Below are 18,694 nucleotides of genomic sequence, written 5' to 3' on the forward strand. Positions count from 1 at the left end.
TGGTGATATATTAAAGATGTATTTAAATGGGTAGCAGTATACGAATACCGGTTTCAACAGCTGTCATTTAGGGCGGAAACGCTAAACGGGGTAAGATTACGGAGCATGGGAGCTGCGCAAAAAGAAAAACTGCTTCGCCAGGCGAATGTTGTTCAATGTTCCATCTTTATTCGCTATGCTGCGGATTGTTCGCTGCAGTCGCTGTTTAACCGGGAACTTGTCTTAGTCTAACAAACTTTTAATCTCGTTCACAAGGTTAACTGATCCGCCGCCAACATGCAAACCTGCAACTATAATTAACTGCACTTGCTTCAAGGTTGCGCTGCCTCGACGTTATAACGGCAATACGGCTCCGCTATTTTCAGACCCCGAATAAGCGGGCGGGATTTTGCCGGCACGGCTAAGTTTGTTCAACGGGCAAATATTTCAATTAACTTTCGCTGGCCGCATCAGCTTTTGTGAGAAGAAAAGACTTGAGAAGAAAACTTCTCTCGAAACGCATGTTTTATGCCACTCCGTTGTAGTTAGTGGTTTGGTGTTTATTTTGAAAGAGCAAGGCGCGTCGGTATCTCCGCCCGTGAGCGTACCGTAACTGCATTGCAAATATTGGAAGCTACACTGCTTTGCACACGCTAGCTTGTTTTCACCTCTTCACCTGCCAGACGCGTGTGAGGTTGCGACAAGCTACCGTGCCATACCTGCAGTGCCGTCGAGGTTAAAGGAATAAAGGGAGAAAGAAATCAAGGCGTGGTTAAAGAATTTATATTGTGGGACTTAGCATGCCAAAACTGCTGTAGATTACGAGGGGTGCAGTGATGGCGAGCTACGGATTAATTGTGGCCAGCTGGAGTTATTGAATGCGCACCGAAAGAATGACACAAGCGTTTTTGCATTTCCGTCGCAATGCGACAGGCGCGGCCGGAACGCCAGTCACCTTTTTACCGCGGGGACTTTCGTTGAAGCACTAATAAGCTGTTTGAAAATGCTGTATAACCAGGCGGGATTTTGCCGGCGTGTCGAAGCTTACAATGGGTTCATCCTAGCCTTGCAAGTCGATGGCTTCGACGAGAAATGAACCTGGAAAAACCGCAATTTGGTCATTGTGTCTGGCGCTACATTTGTACGATCAGAACCACCGCAATGAGCACTTTCAGCTATCTGGAAGGCAAGGGATTCTCCGTGAAGAAGACGAGCTGCATTCATGCACAATCTACTTTTAGTTATCTAAAAAAAAAAAAAGAGACACGGTGCAAAGTGTATTAAAGTGCACGCGCTGTATTAAGCAGGCACGACGCTATTGTGCTGTGTCAGGCAAAGAAAGGTGTGTCATTAAGTGGTTGCAAGGAAGGAAGGAAGGAAAATAAGAGGCGAAAGGCAGAGAGGTTAACCAGGTGAAGTGTCCGGTTGGCTACTCTGCAAATGGGGATGGGGTAAGGGCAGAAAAGAAAAGTGGTTGCAAGCAGGTGAGATGCACTGCACGTTTGCATACCTAATTATGTCGAAGGAGTGATTGAATTCGGATTTAGATGTCGTGTGCATTAGTTGAGTGCATCTCCTTCGTTATATCAACTGCGCCTCTATACATAGTTATTAAAAGCGTAAGTATTTGTTCTACCACCTGAAGTATGCTTTAGGAACTGCCCACTTCATCTGTGTGCGCGATCTGAAAGCATGCTGTACATTCATGCAGATATGTTCATACAGAAATAGACACAGAACATATTTTTCAAATGAGAATGATTTATTTACCATACAACAACGTGCCCAGCATAGTTTCACGGCAGGTTTTTAACACAGAATGAGGACCCATATATACCAAGTTCCGAAAGTAACAAGTAACAGACAAACTGCAACATTAAATACAAAAGCACAGATTTGCCTACAGCTTGTAAAATGGGAAACAAACATAACGCATTAACTTGCATGGAGTTCATGCGGTTGTGGCTAACACAAGTTGGGCCTCCCAGTTCGCCGCTTTCACGTTGATTAAAAAAAGTTTTGTGCATAACCAAAATTATATTAAAAATGAGCAACCCTTCCCCTACCGGCAAATGGGGGCAAGCGAAGCTTGTCGTGCGTTTCTCCGGTGTTCCTCGGAACGAATTGCACTGACGATTACCACGTACGTTGTGCTCGAACCACAACCGGTCACACGCACTGGAACTGCCTCCGAAGTTACGGTTGAGAAACTCGCGTTGAATCATAGCCGTTGCACCGGGGAACTTGGCGCTAGCGTTAACGAGGTGTGCACCACCGTTGTCGGTGGTGCCGTTTAACCTCAGCGTTGCGCTCCCGCAACTCGGGGCAGGCGGCTCTTCGCGGACGCTTCGCCTGGGCTTCGGAAGCCTTAACACTAGAATCGGCACGTTGACAATGAGCCGTTTCCCGAGCAAATTCGGGGCATCGTTGCTCAAACGCAGCGTGCTCCTCGGCGGAACGAACAACGCACGGCCTTCCCAACCGGGTGACTAGACTGATCTGAGGCGAGGGGAAGCCCGGCGGAGCGCGTGCAAACCCACCTTTCCTTCCCTTTCTCTCCCCGCGACAGACCAAATGACCTTGATTGGCCGCGGGCGTCACGTGATCCAGCGCCGGCGCAGCTGGTACAGCTGTTCGACTTCGGGAGCAGGCGCTTTTTCATTGCGATAGCAATTATATGGACACTCCAAAGCAGATTTTTGCCGTCGGCGTCGCCGTCGCCGTGAGGTTCCGTATGACGTCAATAGAGATGAAATCGTCGCCGCGCGCCGCGGAACGCTGTATGTGCGAGTGAAAGAGCGCGAGGGACGCGCGCTTTCACGGAGAGTGAACGCACGGCGGAGAACAAACGCGTGTTCTGCGCCGTGCTCCCTTAAGGGCTGCAGAAGTAGGCGTCTCTTTCCTCCTTTACAATCACCATATATGTAGAGCAAACGCGCCTTCTTCCGACGCGCGAGAGGCCGTGGAGGAGGGGGGGGGGGGGAGGGAAGGGAGGCGACGTTTAGCTGCGGCACCAAGTGCCTATTTATATCGGAGGCTCCGGCAACAGTCACCAACGCCGCACGCATTTTGTGCGAACGCGGGCAAAACGCCGACGGCGTCGACAACAGTTCTGCGCGTTGCTGGTGCTGCTGCATGTCCAAATTTATACAGCTGATAAAGCTAATATCATTACTCCGTATAGCTCTCTACAAATTTGCTATCGCAATTGATGCTTCGCCTTTCAGGTGAAACTGCGACAACTTTTTTGCGTTACTACGACAACGCCACCCAAACTTGTGACCAATACAAGTTTCGCTTGAATAGCAGTTATGTACTACATCAGGAACAGGACACACATACGTCCTAAATTTACTGTAAGGTCACATTTTCTATAGATAAGTTATCTATAGGTATCTATGACTAGCGTGAAAAAAAAGAATGAAAGTGCTACACGAAAATATACATATATGGATTGAAAAACTCTTCTGGGAGCCAAGACACACAAAAAATCTTCTGTCCTGCTTACTCCGTATACATGACGCAGTGTTTGGGGGAACGCAGAGAGATCAAAGTGAAGCTATGTATACATTGCTAATAAGAGAAAAAAAAAGCATTTTCAAATGTGTGTTTCATTTTGACGCAATTGCTTCGTCATTGTCATATATACGTGCCGCGAGAACATCGAAGCGGCCACCCAAGCTCCGTGAAGCACGAAGAAGTGAACGGGTGCACGAGCACGGCGGCACGAGGTGCGATTTCACTGTGTTCGAACTAGACGGGCAGCAGTTCCATGCTCCTGGGGAGAACGAGGTTCTGCCAGGCGAGACTTCCATGGCAAGGTGGGGTTAACCGCGGAGCCGTGTGAGGACGAGGGTGTCCGAGGTACCAGGGCTCCAGCTGCCAGTGCTCCCGACGCTGGCTGACCCGAGGGCTGCCGATCCCTGTGCTGCCGCACCTGAGCTGTGTCGAGCAGCGTTCCAGTCTGGCGCAGATGTTGTGTGCTAGACGTGGTCTCCACGTGATTCGCGAGCGTCGCACGAGCCGGACACCGAGGCCGTGCTGGACAAGGCGTCCCCTGGCTGCGGCCACTGCTGCTCCTGAACGTGCCGTTCCCGAGAACCGTGCTGCACGGGGTCTGAGTGTGTCGTCGTTGTAGCCGACTTAAGCACGGGGAATCTACAGTACCGTGACAACGGAACCGTGAGCCTCTCAGAATGGGACTGCTTCAACCCATTTATTCTCGTGTTCTTGTGTGTGGACATACTGACTGCCGTGACGCAGCTTATTAGCGCGTATTATGTTCTTTAAGGTTCTTTCGATTTTTATAAATGCTCCCAAACGATTCTCTGTATTTCTTCAGCATCACTGTGCACTAGCGAAATAGCCGAACAGACCTAAACACTACAATTTCTGGTGTCCGCGACAGGCCTAAGCTCTATTTCCACCCTTAACAGCGGCACTTCACTTGTGTGCAGTCGGCGGAAATGGACTGGGCGAAGTTTATTCTGATTGGCAAGGAGCTTGACCTGCCAGGTAAGTAACTGAGAGAGTCGATTGACGAGCAGCATAACGGAGATCGCGATAAATGAGAAGAGCTCCATGGTCCAAGGTGTTGGCGACTTTGACTTCACGGTGGATCTCGCGCTGATTAAGTGGGAGGAACTAGTTACGATTCGTCTTCCGGTTGTTCCGTCTCCAACATGAAAACCGCGCGTCCCGCTGAGTCCGCGGAATGTGGTCTTTTCGCATACATTTTAAGGCTGTTGATGTGGAAAAGATTAGTGCGGGTTGCGAGATCAACAACATAGCCGATTTTGCTACGTTGCGCCAATACACTAAATGGACCTTTTCATGTTAGAATTAGTTGGTTGTTGTCGGAATGGAGCAGTAATAAAAACTTGTCTCCAGCGTAGAGCTGACGTGGCTTTGCTTTGTGCTCGCAATATTTCCTTTGCCTGATCTTGAATTCCTGCAGCTCCTCGTGAGCAATTCGGCACGTCTCCTGTGAACATTCGCTAAGCTGCATAACATAACCATACGTGGTCTCTGTTTCATCAAGAGTTGCTCGTGTCCATAATTTCGTCCTCTAATGTACCGACCATACAGTACGTCTAAAGGAGAAAAGACCTAGACTGAGCTGCAGGCACCTCTATAAGCAAATAATAATGGCGCCAAGTATCTATCCCAATTCTTTGGACTTTTCCGTCCCATGCACGGTATCATTTGCTTTGACGTGCCATTGAAGCGCTCAACAAGGCCATTCGCCATAGGGTGATATGGTGGTGTTGGCCGATGTCGGATGGACAATTACCTCTTCAGTTCTTGCGTTAAATTCGAAGTGAATGACTGATCTCGGTCGCTCACGTTTTCCCGTGGTATTCCCACAAACACATCCTCCAACGCTTCTGCTATGATCTCCGTTTCAATGCTTGGTAATGCAACGGCGTCAGGATAGTGCGTTGCGCAGTCTACCATCCTTAGGATAAAGCGATTTTCTTTTGCTGATGTCGGTGAGAGCGGCTCGATTATATCAATCGCCACACGTTGGAACGGCGTGTCAATCACCGGCATGTTCCCTAGGGGGACACATCCGATCACGTGTTTTGTAACAGTACGCTGACAGATGTCACAGGAGCGCACAAATCGTGTCACATCAACCTGCATGCCTGGCTAATAGAATTCTTCTAGTATCTTATCAGTGGTTCGTTTGATACCTTGGTAGCCTGCCAGAACTCCTTCGAGCGCCATCTTAAGGACGAACTGGTGGAGGTTTTAGGGAGCAACCACTTGGTCGACTTCTTTCCTCTTCAGCAATCTGTAGTGTCGGTAAAGTATGCCTTCGATCAAATTCTCCGTTTGCTGATCGCTTCGTCGTTGTCTTCCCGATTTACGAAAAACAGTCCTCCAAGGTATGGTCAGCTCGCTGCATCGATTGCAGAACTTGTTGACTCACATCTAGTGCGCTCGTTGCAGGAACATGTAAATTCGTTTCCTTGGTTCCCCTTGTTGACGCGGCAATCGCGGTCGATCTATCTTGGGACCCACTGTTGTGTCGAGCAGGCTCCTATGCTGGTGCCGACATTATGCAGTTTTGCATAATTAGTTATGTAGTTTTGCATCGTGACCGGTTGATGTTCTGACGAACAACGTCACAGAGCGCCTTTTCCATTCAAAGTGCCCGTGTTGTTCGTCGGAAGAGAGGGCAGTCTATGTAGACCTTTGACTCTGGGAGCTGCTTAGATGAGCCGTCCAGAAGGTAAACAGTCCGCATGGTACCGGTGAAATTCTTTTGCTGTACCAACGAACTTCTGGCGACCACAGTATTGCATCCGGAATCTCTTAGCACCGTCACCGGATGTCCATCGATATATCCAGTTGCCGTCGGCATCTCTTGCATCATAATGCGGAGCCAAATATGTTTTCTATCTGTTCTTGCAGATAGCCCATCTGGTTAAGTGGTAGAAGCCTGGTTTTCTTTATTCCGGGTGGCATGCATCGGGTCGCAGTCAGCAGTAGCACTTGCCGTTTCCTTGTCACTGCTCTTTACGTTCGGACACTCGTCAGCTTTATGGCCATGTTTCCTGCATTTCCAGCAAGACGAGGACTTCGGTCCTTTTGACTGCTTCCAATAATCTTCAGCATGGTGTCCTTGCTTGCCACACAGAAAGCGCTTTCCGGGACTCTGTTTCGCAGTTCTTGCTCTGCAAGGCTACTTTACTAGTCCCTCTTTCTTCTTTTCCGCTGGCGAGGTTAGTAAAGCCTTGCGCCTCCAAATAATGGTCAGCCGCTTCGGCTAACATGTAGAGGTTGCGGCATCCTCGCTCTTTCAGGGAGATGGCGAGCCTCTCATCGCAACGTAGCGAAAACTTTTCCGACACAATCTTATCTCTTAATGCGTCGTATGTTTTCTCCGTTTTCGCCATCTGCTCCCAATGATCAAAGTACCCAAGCAGTCGACAAGCAAACTGCCGCCCTGTCTCGGAATTCTCTGGCTTAAGGTAGGTCACCACCTTCAAAAACGCATTTCCTGGAAACAAACAACATATTTTTATTTAGCATATTCAAGCTTCCTGTCTATTCAAGAACATTTAGCGAAATGAATTATGTTGTTATCTTAAGCTGTTCAATAGTTATGACCATTTTTCTAACCCCCGCTAGACGCATCCGAAACTGAAACTGAAGGTTTCTGATGCCACAGTATCTGCCGTCTCGTCATAAATGTATCTTCGTATACACATTACGTAATGCTAATTTGTTTAAGTACGTTCTAAAGCTTTTGGACTACTTTATGGGACACGATGTTTTCAATTTATTTAAAAATTTCTACAAGAGGGCTGCGGGGCACTACGGCACACTGCGCGCGTTTGCGTTGGTTTCCGTTTGCGTCGCCGTTATCTGTGCCATCTGTGCTTTTTTTTGTACGCCATTTCCAGCTCGCGGATTTAGTTCTAGCCCTTCAAGGAGAAAGTTATAGTACTCCATGAAATATGGCAAAGAACAAGACGAAAAGGAAGCGTCAACGCACTCAGTGTCGCCTTGTGATGAAGACCGCACGTGAGTCAGCTGGAGACGCAAAACGGGCCAGAAAAAATATACGTGCTTCAGCTCGCTCAAAAGTAGATCGTGCCGCTTCCAAGAAGATGGCCTGGTGGATTTTACACATGTGGAACGGTTTTTTTTTACTACATTAACATTCGGTTCTAATCTTTACAGCCATTATTTTTTGCATACTACAGTTACGCGAACAGTGAGAACTTTCCGTCTAATAAATATTTATGCATAAAATTTTGTGTGCTTTTTATTTATATATGTAACTGTGTATTCAAGCAGAATGACTGAAAACGACAGTAACTTTTTACGCTATACTATGCACAAATATGCATATACTTTTTATATATATTATATAAAACAAACCTGCTGGATATGAACTTTATCAGTATTTTTATGATAACGCACCTTAGCTTAGAAATGTGGTGATTGTGGTGGTTAGATGCACAGGTTATTGTCCTCATTACGTACCTGCCAAGTCGCGTTTGAATCGCACCTACCATTTTGTAGTTATGACTGTTGGCGCAACATGCATATTTTGGCACATTTTGATTTTTGGTGAATTTTTTGTTTACATTTTTAGCAATTTCATCATGTTAAAGTTTCAAACACCTAAGCTTCAGAAGCCAAAAATATAATTGTAACTTTTCGACTACAATTCTAAAATTTTTTTCTCGACTGGTGGTCACCTACCTTAACTTTGCGAAACTTTTGTCAGTATCCTTCTTCCATATACCGGAACAGTAAAGTTTGCTTCAGCTTTTGATAGTCCCGGGCGTCCTCCGCAGCCATGCATCCGACCACGCTCAAAGCTTCGCCTGACAGGAACAAGCTTAATGACAGCGCCCACCTGTTGCTTGGCAATCAATCCATGGCTGGTGACTACTCACTCGAAGCGCTTTATGTACGCGTCGATTTCGTCGCGGCCCTCTTTATAGGGAGTAATAAGCTTGTGGGGACATCTAAATGCTTCACTGCTGGCTTCCCTGCGTTCTATACCGGTTTCGACCGTCGCAGCCGCGTGGCCTGCAAGACGACATGTAGCCTCCGGCAGAGTTTGTTCCGCCGTCAGACGCGCGATCTCCTATTGATGGACCATTCGCGCTGCTTCCCTGTCCTCAGCTCGCTTACCGCGCTCTCTGTTATGCTGCTCGTCAATCCACTCTTTCAGTTCTTTACCTGACAAGTCAAGCTCCTTGCCAATCGGAATAAACTTCACCCAGTTCATTTCATACCACTGCACACAAGCGAAGTGCAGTTCACAAGTATGAAAATAGAGCTTAGTCCTGTCGCGGACGCCAGAAATTGTAGCGTGTAGGACTGTTCGGCACTTTCGCTAGTGCGCAGTGATGCGAAAGAAAGACAGATATTCGTTTGCGAGCATTTATAAATATCAAAAGAACCTTAAAAACATATAATGAGCGTTAATAAACTGCGTAACGGCAGTCAGTATGTCCACACATAAGAACACGAGAACAAACGGGTTGAAACAGTCCCATTCTGCAGAGAGGCTCACGGTTCCGTCGTCACGGTACTGTAAAGTCACCGTGCTTGAGTCGGCTGCGACGACGACTCGTTCAGACCCCGCGGTTCTCGGGCACGGCACACTCAGGAACAGCAGAGGAAGCAGCCGGCGTCCAGCACGGCGTAGTTGTCCAGCTCGTACGCCGCTCGCACCGCACATGCGGCGGTCGCACGTGAAGACCGCGCCTAGCACAGCAACATCTGTGCCAGACTGGAACGCTGCTCGGCACAGCTCAGGTGCGGCAGCTTAGGTACCGGCCTCCCTGGGTCAGCCAGTGCCTCGAGCACTGGAAGCTGGAGCCTTAGTATCTCGGATGCCATCGTCCTCGCTCGGTTCGCCGTCCTCCGCACCTTGCTACGAACGTCTCGCCTGGCAGGACCTCGTTCAACCCAGGAGCCCGGAACTGCTCGCCGCCTGGTTCGAACCACTGCGAGATAGCACCTCGTGCCGCCGTGCTCGTGCACCGGTTCACTTCTTCCTTCTTCACGTAGCTTGGGTGGCCTCTCTGACCTTCTCGCGGTACTTACATGTGACTTACATAAACTAGTCATCGCAAACACATCAGTCGTAGGTTCAAACCAAGCCTACGACTTGACTCATGCTAACTATAATAACTAATAAATGCCCACAACGCCATAGGGCCGTACTCATGCCAGCCAGCGGCGATGTGCGCCGAGTTTTTTTAGCCCATGACGACAGCCACGTTCGTCCCAACGCGTCAACGGTCGTGCCCATGTACTGCAGCGGCGTCTCAGACGCCGTGGCACTACTGTCTCCATCTGACCACTTCTTCGCTCGGAAAGGCCTGCTGCTACCTTTTGCGACAGTGGACATCAAACAGTGCTACAGCACGATCGCTTCTGAGCAGCTCAAGGACCATTAGGATTGCCTCCCTTATAGACTTGCTTTCTGGTTTGTCGGAACAACCAAGCACTCGCACTTCGCGTCGCCAAGCGCGTCATTTTGCCATTCGCGACAACCGGCTTCACCGACGCAATTATAACCCCGACGCGCAGCATTGGTTGGTAGTGGTACGTCGCAGTGTGCGTTCCGAAATATGCGCAGCTTTCCAAGCTGATCAACAGCCTGCGCACTCTGGAGTTTTCAATACTTACCAGTGCCTTCAAACGCGGTATTACTAGCGAGGGATGTACAGCTACGTTCACAAGTTTGTTCGCTCTTGTCCCGATTACGGTTAAATAACTTCTCCAATAATCGATCCGTTGATAGGGCATCTGAGAATAAGTAGCTCGGTGTCATTTTTACGCAATACATGTCATGGTCAATACACGTTGATTACATATGTAACAAAGCACTAAGAAAAGTAGGTTATCTGCGGCGTACACTATTCAACTCTCCAAAAGATACTAAACTACTTCTATATAAATCGCTAATCCGTCCTGTTGATGACTACGCATCTGCGGTTGGAACCCTTATAAACAATGTGATATTAAGACTGGAAGCAATTCAGAAAAAAAGCTGTAAGAGTTAAATGTCAACGTTATGATCGTGACTTTTCAGCCTCTTCTGCACTTCATTCCTTGAATTTAACTTTGCTCTATTCACGTCGCCGCATCGCATCATTAGATTTCTTGCACAGCATCATCAACTCGTCGGTTAGATCTTTCAAAAAACCACTATGGCAACCTTGCGCCAGAGTCATCGACGAGACGACGTCACAGTTTAAAGTTGCTGCCCCTACTTTGCATGCACAAACATGTTTAAATTCAGCCTTTTTGCCTCGTTCTATAGAAGATCGGAATTCCGTATACCTGGGTCTTTTCGCTCATGGCATCCCATACATTTGTATCCGCCATCCAAGATGTATGGTGTTTTGCTCTGTATATTTCCCTCTGCTGACCCACTCCTGCTATTGGGGGCGAGTAGTTACGGAGCCGCCATCAGCTGTCGGAAGCGCCTCGCTTGCGTAGTATCAGGGATAACGCGGCGCGCTCCTCAGAGGTTTGGCTGTCGGCGCTCAATACAAACACCACGCGGCAGCCCTCCTGGCGATCTATGCAAGTACTCTCCAAGCGAAGGAAGTTTCTTACTGTCAGAATAATAACCTTGGGCAAACAGAAAGCACAGAATAGTTTACAGGCGCTATTTATTTACCGATTACGGCAGTGAACGCCCATTGCGCGCGGTCGAGGCGATGGAGTCCACCGAAGCAGCTTCTTGCGTGAAAAGTAGGCAATCGCTGAGAGCAGACTGTGTGAAATATGTTCTTACAGTGTGTTGTCTGTATAAGCAAATGGAGCATAACAGAATGAAGCCTCAATGAAGCGATCGCACGGGTTCGCAGCGACCGACTGCGCTGTCTGCAGTACGAGCGCGTTTTCGCACCGTGCCATGAGCTTTAGGCCGCAGCATATGAGCATTTGACAGTACACAAGCAACCATTATTGCGTGAAGCTATCAGAGCTGTCCAAAAATAATTTCACTGGAACTAGGGACTTCGGCGCTATACGGCGACTCGTGATGGGCCATATCGCGACGATTCAATCATTCATTTTTCTTTTCTTCTGAAATCTTGGCCATTTCAATATCCTCATTCTTCAAGTTACGTCGCACTGTAAGTTTATTGGTCTTCTCAGCGAGGAATTTCCCGCTGCTTGTTTTTGTTAATCCACTACATTCATTGTCTGGTGCTAACATGAACATATGCCGTGCCTTGTTTTTTTTAATGCGCTTCTTACCGTTCCTAGACCAAATCTTGATGACATTAACCAGGCAGCGCGCGCGGGCGAGTTTCTCAGTGCGGGCTTTCTGCTCCTCACCGAACATCGCAGCCCCAACGCCGTAGCAGAAATATTTCACGCGAAAGTTCTTGCTACACACCCGAGTTGTAGCCGATGGCTGCTTGCCGGCTCTAAGTTTCGCAATCCAAGCTACACGCAGCTTCTTGGCCTGTGGGTACGTGACACAGGGCTCCGTTGTGTACGCTTACGGCACTGCGGTACCAAGCTTCTTCCATGCCGGACGCCTTCAAAAGCAGTCACTGTGCTTTCAAGTGTTGTCGAGCATACACCCGAAGCGGGGGAAAAAAAAAAACATCCCCACTTAATCAGAACCGTAGCGCAGGTGGGAATAACTTTCGTTTTCAGCTCGCCTCGGTGCTTCGGAAGTAGACGACGCGGCCGCTGTATCCACGTGATCCCTTATACTACGTCACGCCGACGGTGGTGCCAGCTTTTCCAGTGGCGGAGCACGCCCCCAGTAGCGCTCATTGCGCTGCAGTATGTATAAATAAATAAATAAATAAATAAATAAATAAATAAATAAATAAATAAATAAATAAATAAATAAATAAATAAATAAATAAATAAATAAATAAATAAATAAATACTCGTAATTTATTGACGTAAAACTTCGTTTGGATATCACTGGGTTGAACAACAAATGTGGCTGTTAGTCCTTCACCGACCAACGTACAACTCGGCCACCCCATTTCAGCTACTTGGTTATGCTACTGTGCGTTTACGTTATGATGCGTGCAATCGCAATTTCACGCAGGCCCGAGCGTCGCCGTCGACACGGCCTGTTCATCCACGATGATGGCGCTGCATGAGGCTCTGCTGGCGCTCAGGTCGGGGCGCTGCGAAGCGGCCTTGGTGGGAGGAAGCAATGTCACGCTGAGACCCTTAGCGACTCGAAGCTACCAGCGGCTCGGTTTGCTCTCGCTAGACGGAAAGTGCAAGGTCTTCGACTCCGACGGTGGGTGCCTTACGATGCCGTACGGCATGGAGTTCTTTAGAAATAATCCCACCAGGGAACTCGCGTCCTCGCCGGACCTGTAATAAAAGTTATTTCACTCACTCACTCAACTCGGGCACTGAGATTGTTGAGAGTGAACCAGTTCTGTGGAAGCCCGCAAGGGGGAAGACGATTCGTAAACGGTAGAATTTTTTTCCACCAGACACAAAGCTACAAGCTCAGATAGTAAAGCAATGGGCAGTAATGGCGCTAGTCCCGAGCTGAATCCTGAGACCAGCCCTAGTTTTTTTTTTTTTTAACGCCGAATCTTTCTTTCTGAGGAATTCGTACTAGGTTTCCTTTGTATTCTTGTGCTACACTTTGGTAGAAGACAATTATTTCCCTCCTTAAGACTGTTCAGTTACCGTGAAAAATATGGTTAGTGCGTGGATTTGCCCTGATCTTCGTGTTTGTAGCTTCAAGCATACCCTTCGACTTTATTTATTACGTGGTATCTTTCTCAATTTGTGAGCACTCGTAGTTTTCTAAACATAGCGAGTCAATTAGCATTTGCGCCCATGCGTAATCATTGTAATGTATTGCATTCATAACTCAAGATAACTTGTCTCAAATGATCAATGTGTAGAAAAAAACCTGTTTAAAGCCGGACGGGCTAAGTTTAGGACAATTCGTGCACTGCCCGATGAATCCCATGTGGGTATAATCGCCATACTCACACCTCCCGTAAACACTATTGCCACAGTTCCCTGTGGTAATATTTCCCATGGTAGCCGAAATGTGCCACGCCCGAGAACTCTTATCCTAGGTTGGAAAGAGCATGGAGCGTTCTGCTGCTGCATGGAGCGTTCACGTAATTTTCGAAGTGAATCTTTGAAGAAAGCACTGTAACGACGCTGAAGATAATGTTACCGTAGGTTGTAATACAAGTATACAAATGAATAATTTTTAGCGCATAAACAAAGGACAAGACCCCAATAGGTGATTTATTAGGATGTATATTTATTCATGAGTGTGCGGTTTTGCATAGCTATAAAACAGAACAGAAAAAGAAAGCGAGAACATCTGTTTAAGCACTAGTAAATCACCACTAAGTGTCTTTGTTCGGTAGCGTTTCTTTCAGTGCAATTAAATATGCTGTTTATAGACGCCCATATTTATAGAGCTCTGGACAGTTGCTGCGAAGGCTGAGTGCATTACGAGGACGGCGTTTAGCTGCTCAGCTGCAAATCTATTTTGCGTTTTTGTTGCGTCATAATATAGAGAGGATACCTTACAGTGCGGTAAACATATTACGATGTGGTCCAATGTCGAGACATTTTTTTTTGCATTCTTGCGTGCAATCATAGGTCTCTATATCTTCCAATTTTGGGGGTGGCAGTTGAATAGTTTTTCCTGAATGCTTTTCTCGTGACTGGCAAAGTAGGAAGGGAGAGTTCGCCATGGCAGCGCAATTATTCCACAGTAAGGCAGCAGGTGATCATAACGGTTATGAAGTCTGGCCGCTATACCCTCTAGCTTGCACATTAAGAGAGAGAGAGAGAGAGAGAGCGTGAGAAAAGAGTGAAGGAAAGACAGGGAGGTTAGCCAGTGTAAGTACGGGATGGATACTTCACGTTGCGGAAAGGGACAAAGGGAATAAAATGTGATAGAAGAAACAGTTAAAAAAATAGAGGGAGAAAAATTCGCACAATAACGGCGATGCTTCACGCTACAACTCACAATTCGCACAATATGCCGACACTTAAGAACTTGAGCAGAGCACTTAAGGCCTTAAGTGTCGAAACCCGTCCGCACCGGTGTCCTAGAACCTTTCTTCCTCTGTCAAATGGCAATCTTCCAGTTTTTCGAGGGCAGTCGCGAGTTCTTTTCTTGCCACATTGCAGTGGAGACAGTCACAGAGGAGGTGCTTGATCGTCCCCTCGCAGCCACAGTTGTCGCAAGCAGGGCTGTCGGCCTGCACATAGATAACAAATTGCTGGTGCTATGAATTTGACCTCGTGAAAAAACAGGCCACAGACCGAAAGATTTTATTGAGCTCGAGGACAGATGTCTGGTAAAACATCTGACAGCGAAATCGGAAGTGTTCCACTTCGCTAGCTTTGCCCGCTTCAATGCACGCAGCCATGCCACGCGTGCATACTTCGCCCAAGTAGGCATCTAACGGCAGCTAAAGCTGTGGGTCCATGGGGTCGGTGTCACAGATTTCCACTGCGCTGGAGGTGATGAAGTTCTGCGACAGGGTCCTGAGAAGACGTCTCCAGCCTTTTTGGAGCTCTTCTGTGAGATTCCCACGGGGCTGAAAGGTGTATTTAGCTTGTTGAAGTTCAAATGCTTCGGTGATGCAGTTCATGGCGTTCATGACCTTCTCGGTCTCGACAACACGATCATTGATTACTCCCTGAAAGAGAATTCCCAGTGCATATAACCGACGTTATGGAGTCGTCAATTAGGGTTGGTAATTAGAGCGTGTTTGTGATTTTGTGATTGTTTGTAATTTTGCAAGAGCTTACTTCCAAGCACCACAAAAAATGATGAGGCATAAGAAATTACCCTACAGTTCGAAAAACTTCCGGACAGTGACCAAGCAATGAATAGGCTCAAAATACTCAACCGTAGTGTAATTATACCCCTAGGATTGGGAACACTTGTGTGTACATGAACCTGATAACCCCTTTAAGAACAGAAAAGCTGACTAAGTTCAGCTTTATCTGGTTCCTGTAAACGTAGAAACTCGCTGCTCTGCCCTAAAGAAAAGTAAGAGGGCCGAATTAGCAAAACTTTTCGTTCACAAGCGTTCTGTGTCATTGGCCCGTCGTCTGTGCTAATAATTTGTCTAACATCAGAACTAGCTCGAATTTGGTATACTTAACAATTCTAGAGTAATATTTCTTTCGTGAATACAGGTCATGTTGCGTAGTGCGGATATACCAAACTGAAATAATGACTGCGCCTGCTGATCGCAGGCGATGGCTTCGCCCGCAGCGAAACTGTGGGCGCTTTCTTCCTCCAGCGGGCGTCCGATGCCCGCCGGGTCTACGCCAAGGTCGTCAATGTCCAAAGCAACGCGGACGGATACAAAGCTGAAGGTGAGCTTGCTCCCTAACAAGTGAACAATGTAGGAAAGCCTCTTCCCCAAAGAAGCGCCTTCCCGTTGCTGATCCACGCTTCATGAAACAGTTCCCTTGCCAATGCCATCTACACTAAAAGGTGTCCCAGTTGTCGAGCAGCAATAAGCACGCCGCGGTCATGCATCGCACTTACTAGATGGATATATTGTATCAGTCCCAGTTGCATAATTCGTTGCTGCGATTGAATCCAGAAAAAGTTAGTTGCTTCACTGTGAAATATTCGCATGTTCCTTCAGTTCCATTCTGATGGATTTAGGTCACATTGAAACACACTCCTCACTTACACCTAAAGAGTGAAAAAAAATTGAAAAGAAATACTAAGAATGTAAGGAGAGCTATTAAATAGCAACTACAACAACAACGACGACGACTAACGTGGTTGGACTCGTAAAATGTCATTGTAATAATCTCGGCTGTAGTTCGAAGAGAATACTATTGTAATTATACGTCTTTACGGTCTGGGCAGGGACCACTGTATGATTTGTTGGCCATAGGTACAATGACAGCGTTGTATTGCGCACTTGGGAAGATGGCCTTGTTGATCGCTTCGCAAATATTGGGGTCACTGGCAGTCGTACCTCACATATAGAAAGCTTCCCCGGCATGATGAGGAGTATATTGACAAAGAAGGCGACCGAGCAAGGCGGAGGCGGGATGCAAAAAAATAGGTATGAGAGAGAGGAAACGACATGCATGGGCTGACTTGCTGACTACGTGTACACCTTTTTTAACAAAGCTTGAGTTTCAGCCGTGCCGGGCGTCGCTCAAAACTCGGCGCAGCAAAGTGAAGAGGAGGAAAGTGCGATGCGAAGAAGTGTGGGGGGAAGTGGCGAGGAGGAGGTGTGGGGGCGCGGCTTAGAAGAGTGACGAGGATAGCCAATGGGGAGTGCGCGTCGCGGCGCAGATGTTCCGCGTGCGCTCGGCGGCATCGGTGTCCAATCTATACCGATAGGATGGGTAGACCTAAAGTGCTCTCTCCCGAGGTAGAAGAGCAGCGTCGGCGAAGGAAGCGGGAAGCCGATCATGACCGTTTCAAGCGACGTCGAGAAGATCCGGAATTCCGGGCGAGAACTGCCGAAGCTGAAAGGCAAAGGAGGGCTGAAGATCCTGAGTTGCGGGCCAGGAAACTTTAACCTGGCATTTTGTATAGCTTTAACTAGGCTTTTCGATAGCTTTACGTTGGCTTCCCTTTAGCTTTATATTTTGGCTGTTCGCTAGCTTTAACTTGGCCTTTTCTATGGCCTTTTAACTCGGCTTTCCAGTACCTTCCCACGACACCCATCCCAACTACATTCTTTTCTTATATACGTGCTTTTTTGTTTTAGTCAGCGATTGCATGTAACATATTTAGACAGGCATTAGAGCATAGTCTCTGAAGAGAATAATCTTAGCGCTGGAAAGCTGCCTTATGTCAAGCCTACACTCTGAAATTACCGTTGAAGGAGTCATGTTATTACACACGCAGTCATCATAAATATCACGTGCATTTTTCTTGATTTAATACAGTGTGCTTGACATTTTCCAGCCTAGACCACTATGAAACGTTCAGACACGCAAAACATTTCCAACAGGACAGTATCGAGCGTGCAGCGTTAACCGAAGTAAATGCGCACAACACTGATGACAATTAACGAATGTGTCAAAATTACACCGAACAGGGTGTAGGGATCAGTCTCTTTTTCTGCCAATTTTCGTGAAAACCTCCATCGCGAAGTCTACGGCGGTTCGAACGTTGAGGCAGTCGAGATACTGTAACAATGGTGGGGGCGAATCTCAGAGCCATCGAATTTGCAGAGTGGACTTGGCCCTCCGGAAACTCATCAGCATAAGCAGATGCCCAACGCTTTGTTAAAAGACATTTCTCGTAGCCGAACTCCAAACTTTACGGACACATTTAACCCTTTCAACCATTGATGATAATAGAGAAAATTGGCCGTGGCTACCATTTAAAATGCATAATTTTGAATCACCAGGCGTTCCTATTGGCGTCATTGCACAAAATGTCACGTTGCAGTAGGCGAGAAGGCGCGCTTTGATTCTTTCCCTACCTTTTTTTTTTTGCCTTCGCAGGAGTCACTTTTCCCTCGAGAAAGGTGCAAGAAGACCTACTGCTTGACTGTTACGACGAGAGCAATGTCGATCCACTCGACGTGGCGTACGTAGAGGCCCATGGCACCGGAACCAAGGCGGGAGATGTTGAGGAGTTGGCTGCCATCAGCGCAGTGTTCTGCAGGCCGGGACGCCAGATGCCGTTGATGGTTGGCTCCGTCAAGAGCAACATGGGACACGCCGAAGGCGCCTCTGGTAAGCCGACTCGGACGATCCGGAAGCGAGACGTCAATCGAATCCCGCTAACTGGGTGCCACTTAGTCCACGGGCATCGAAACCCGCCTGTAAACATGTATCACACCCGCTGTCAGATGGCGACCGATGGAGGTAAACACGTTTGAGGAGTAGTCTCGCTAAAGCGCTCACTCCCTCAATTTGTGCTCCCACGGTGTGACAAACATCCACGTTTAGGGCAGAAATTGGGTTAAGTGGGTAAGTGTTGGTGATAAGAAAACAACGTATGATGAAAAAAGACGGCAGTAGGAGTGGTTCAGCGCCGTTTCGCTTCTTGTGCTCCATTTTGACGTGACGTGAGCCACGAAGCATATTTTGCGCAACTCTCCTGCGTGTTACCAAAATCAGGGCTATTCATCCGGGGCACTGATAGTGTGCCTAATGTATAGCATGCTTAAACTTAGTCTGTGCATATGCATGTCCTGAGCAGTCTTGCTGAGGGAACTGTCTCTCGTTTCACCAACACAGTCGT

General features: G+C 47.6%; 1 protein-coding gene across 1 annotated transcript in view; it reads left to right on the top strand.

Moving 5' to 3' along the window:
• The first annotated feature begins 4,445 nt into the window (after positions 1 to 4,445).
• Positions 4,446 to 18,694, top strand: part of LOC119454260 (fatty acid synthase-like) — a 16,822-nt gene continuing 2,573 nt past the window's right edge. Inside the window, exons 1-4 of the mRNA XM_049668008.1 lie at positions 4,446 to 4,494; positions 12,551 to 12,751; positions 15,715 to 15,837; positions 17,950 to 18,183. Of these exons, the coding sequence (XP_049523965.1) occupies positions 4,446 to 4,494; positions 12,551 to 12,751; positions 15,715 to 15,837; positions 17,950 to 18,183 (607 nt within the window). The remainder of the gene's footprint in view (positions 4,495 to 12,550; positions 12,752 to 15,714; positions 15,838 to 17,949; positions 18,184 to 18,694) is intronic.

The sequence above is a fragment of the Dermacentor silvarum genome, chromosome 5 (assembly GCF_013339745.2).
Source record: "Dermacentor silvarum isolate Dsil-2018 chromosome 5, BIME_Dsil_1.4, whole genome shotgun sequence".
Taxonomy (NCBI): Eukaryota; Metazoa; Arthropoda; class Arachnida; order Ixodida; family Ixodidae; genus Dermacentor; species Dermacentor silvarum.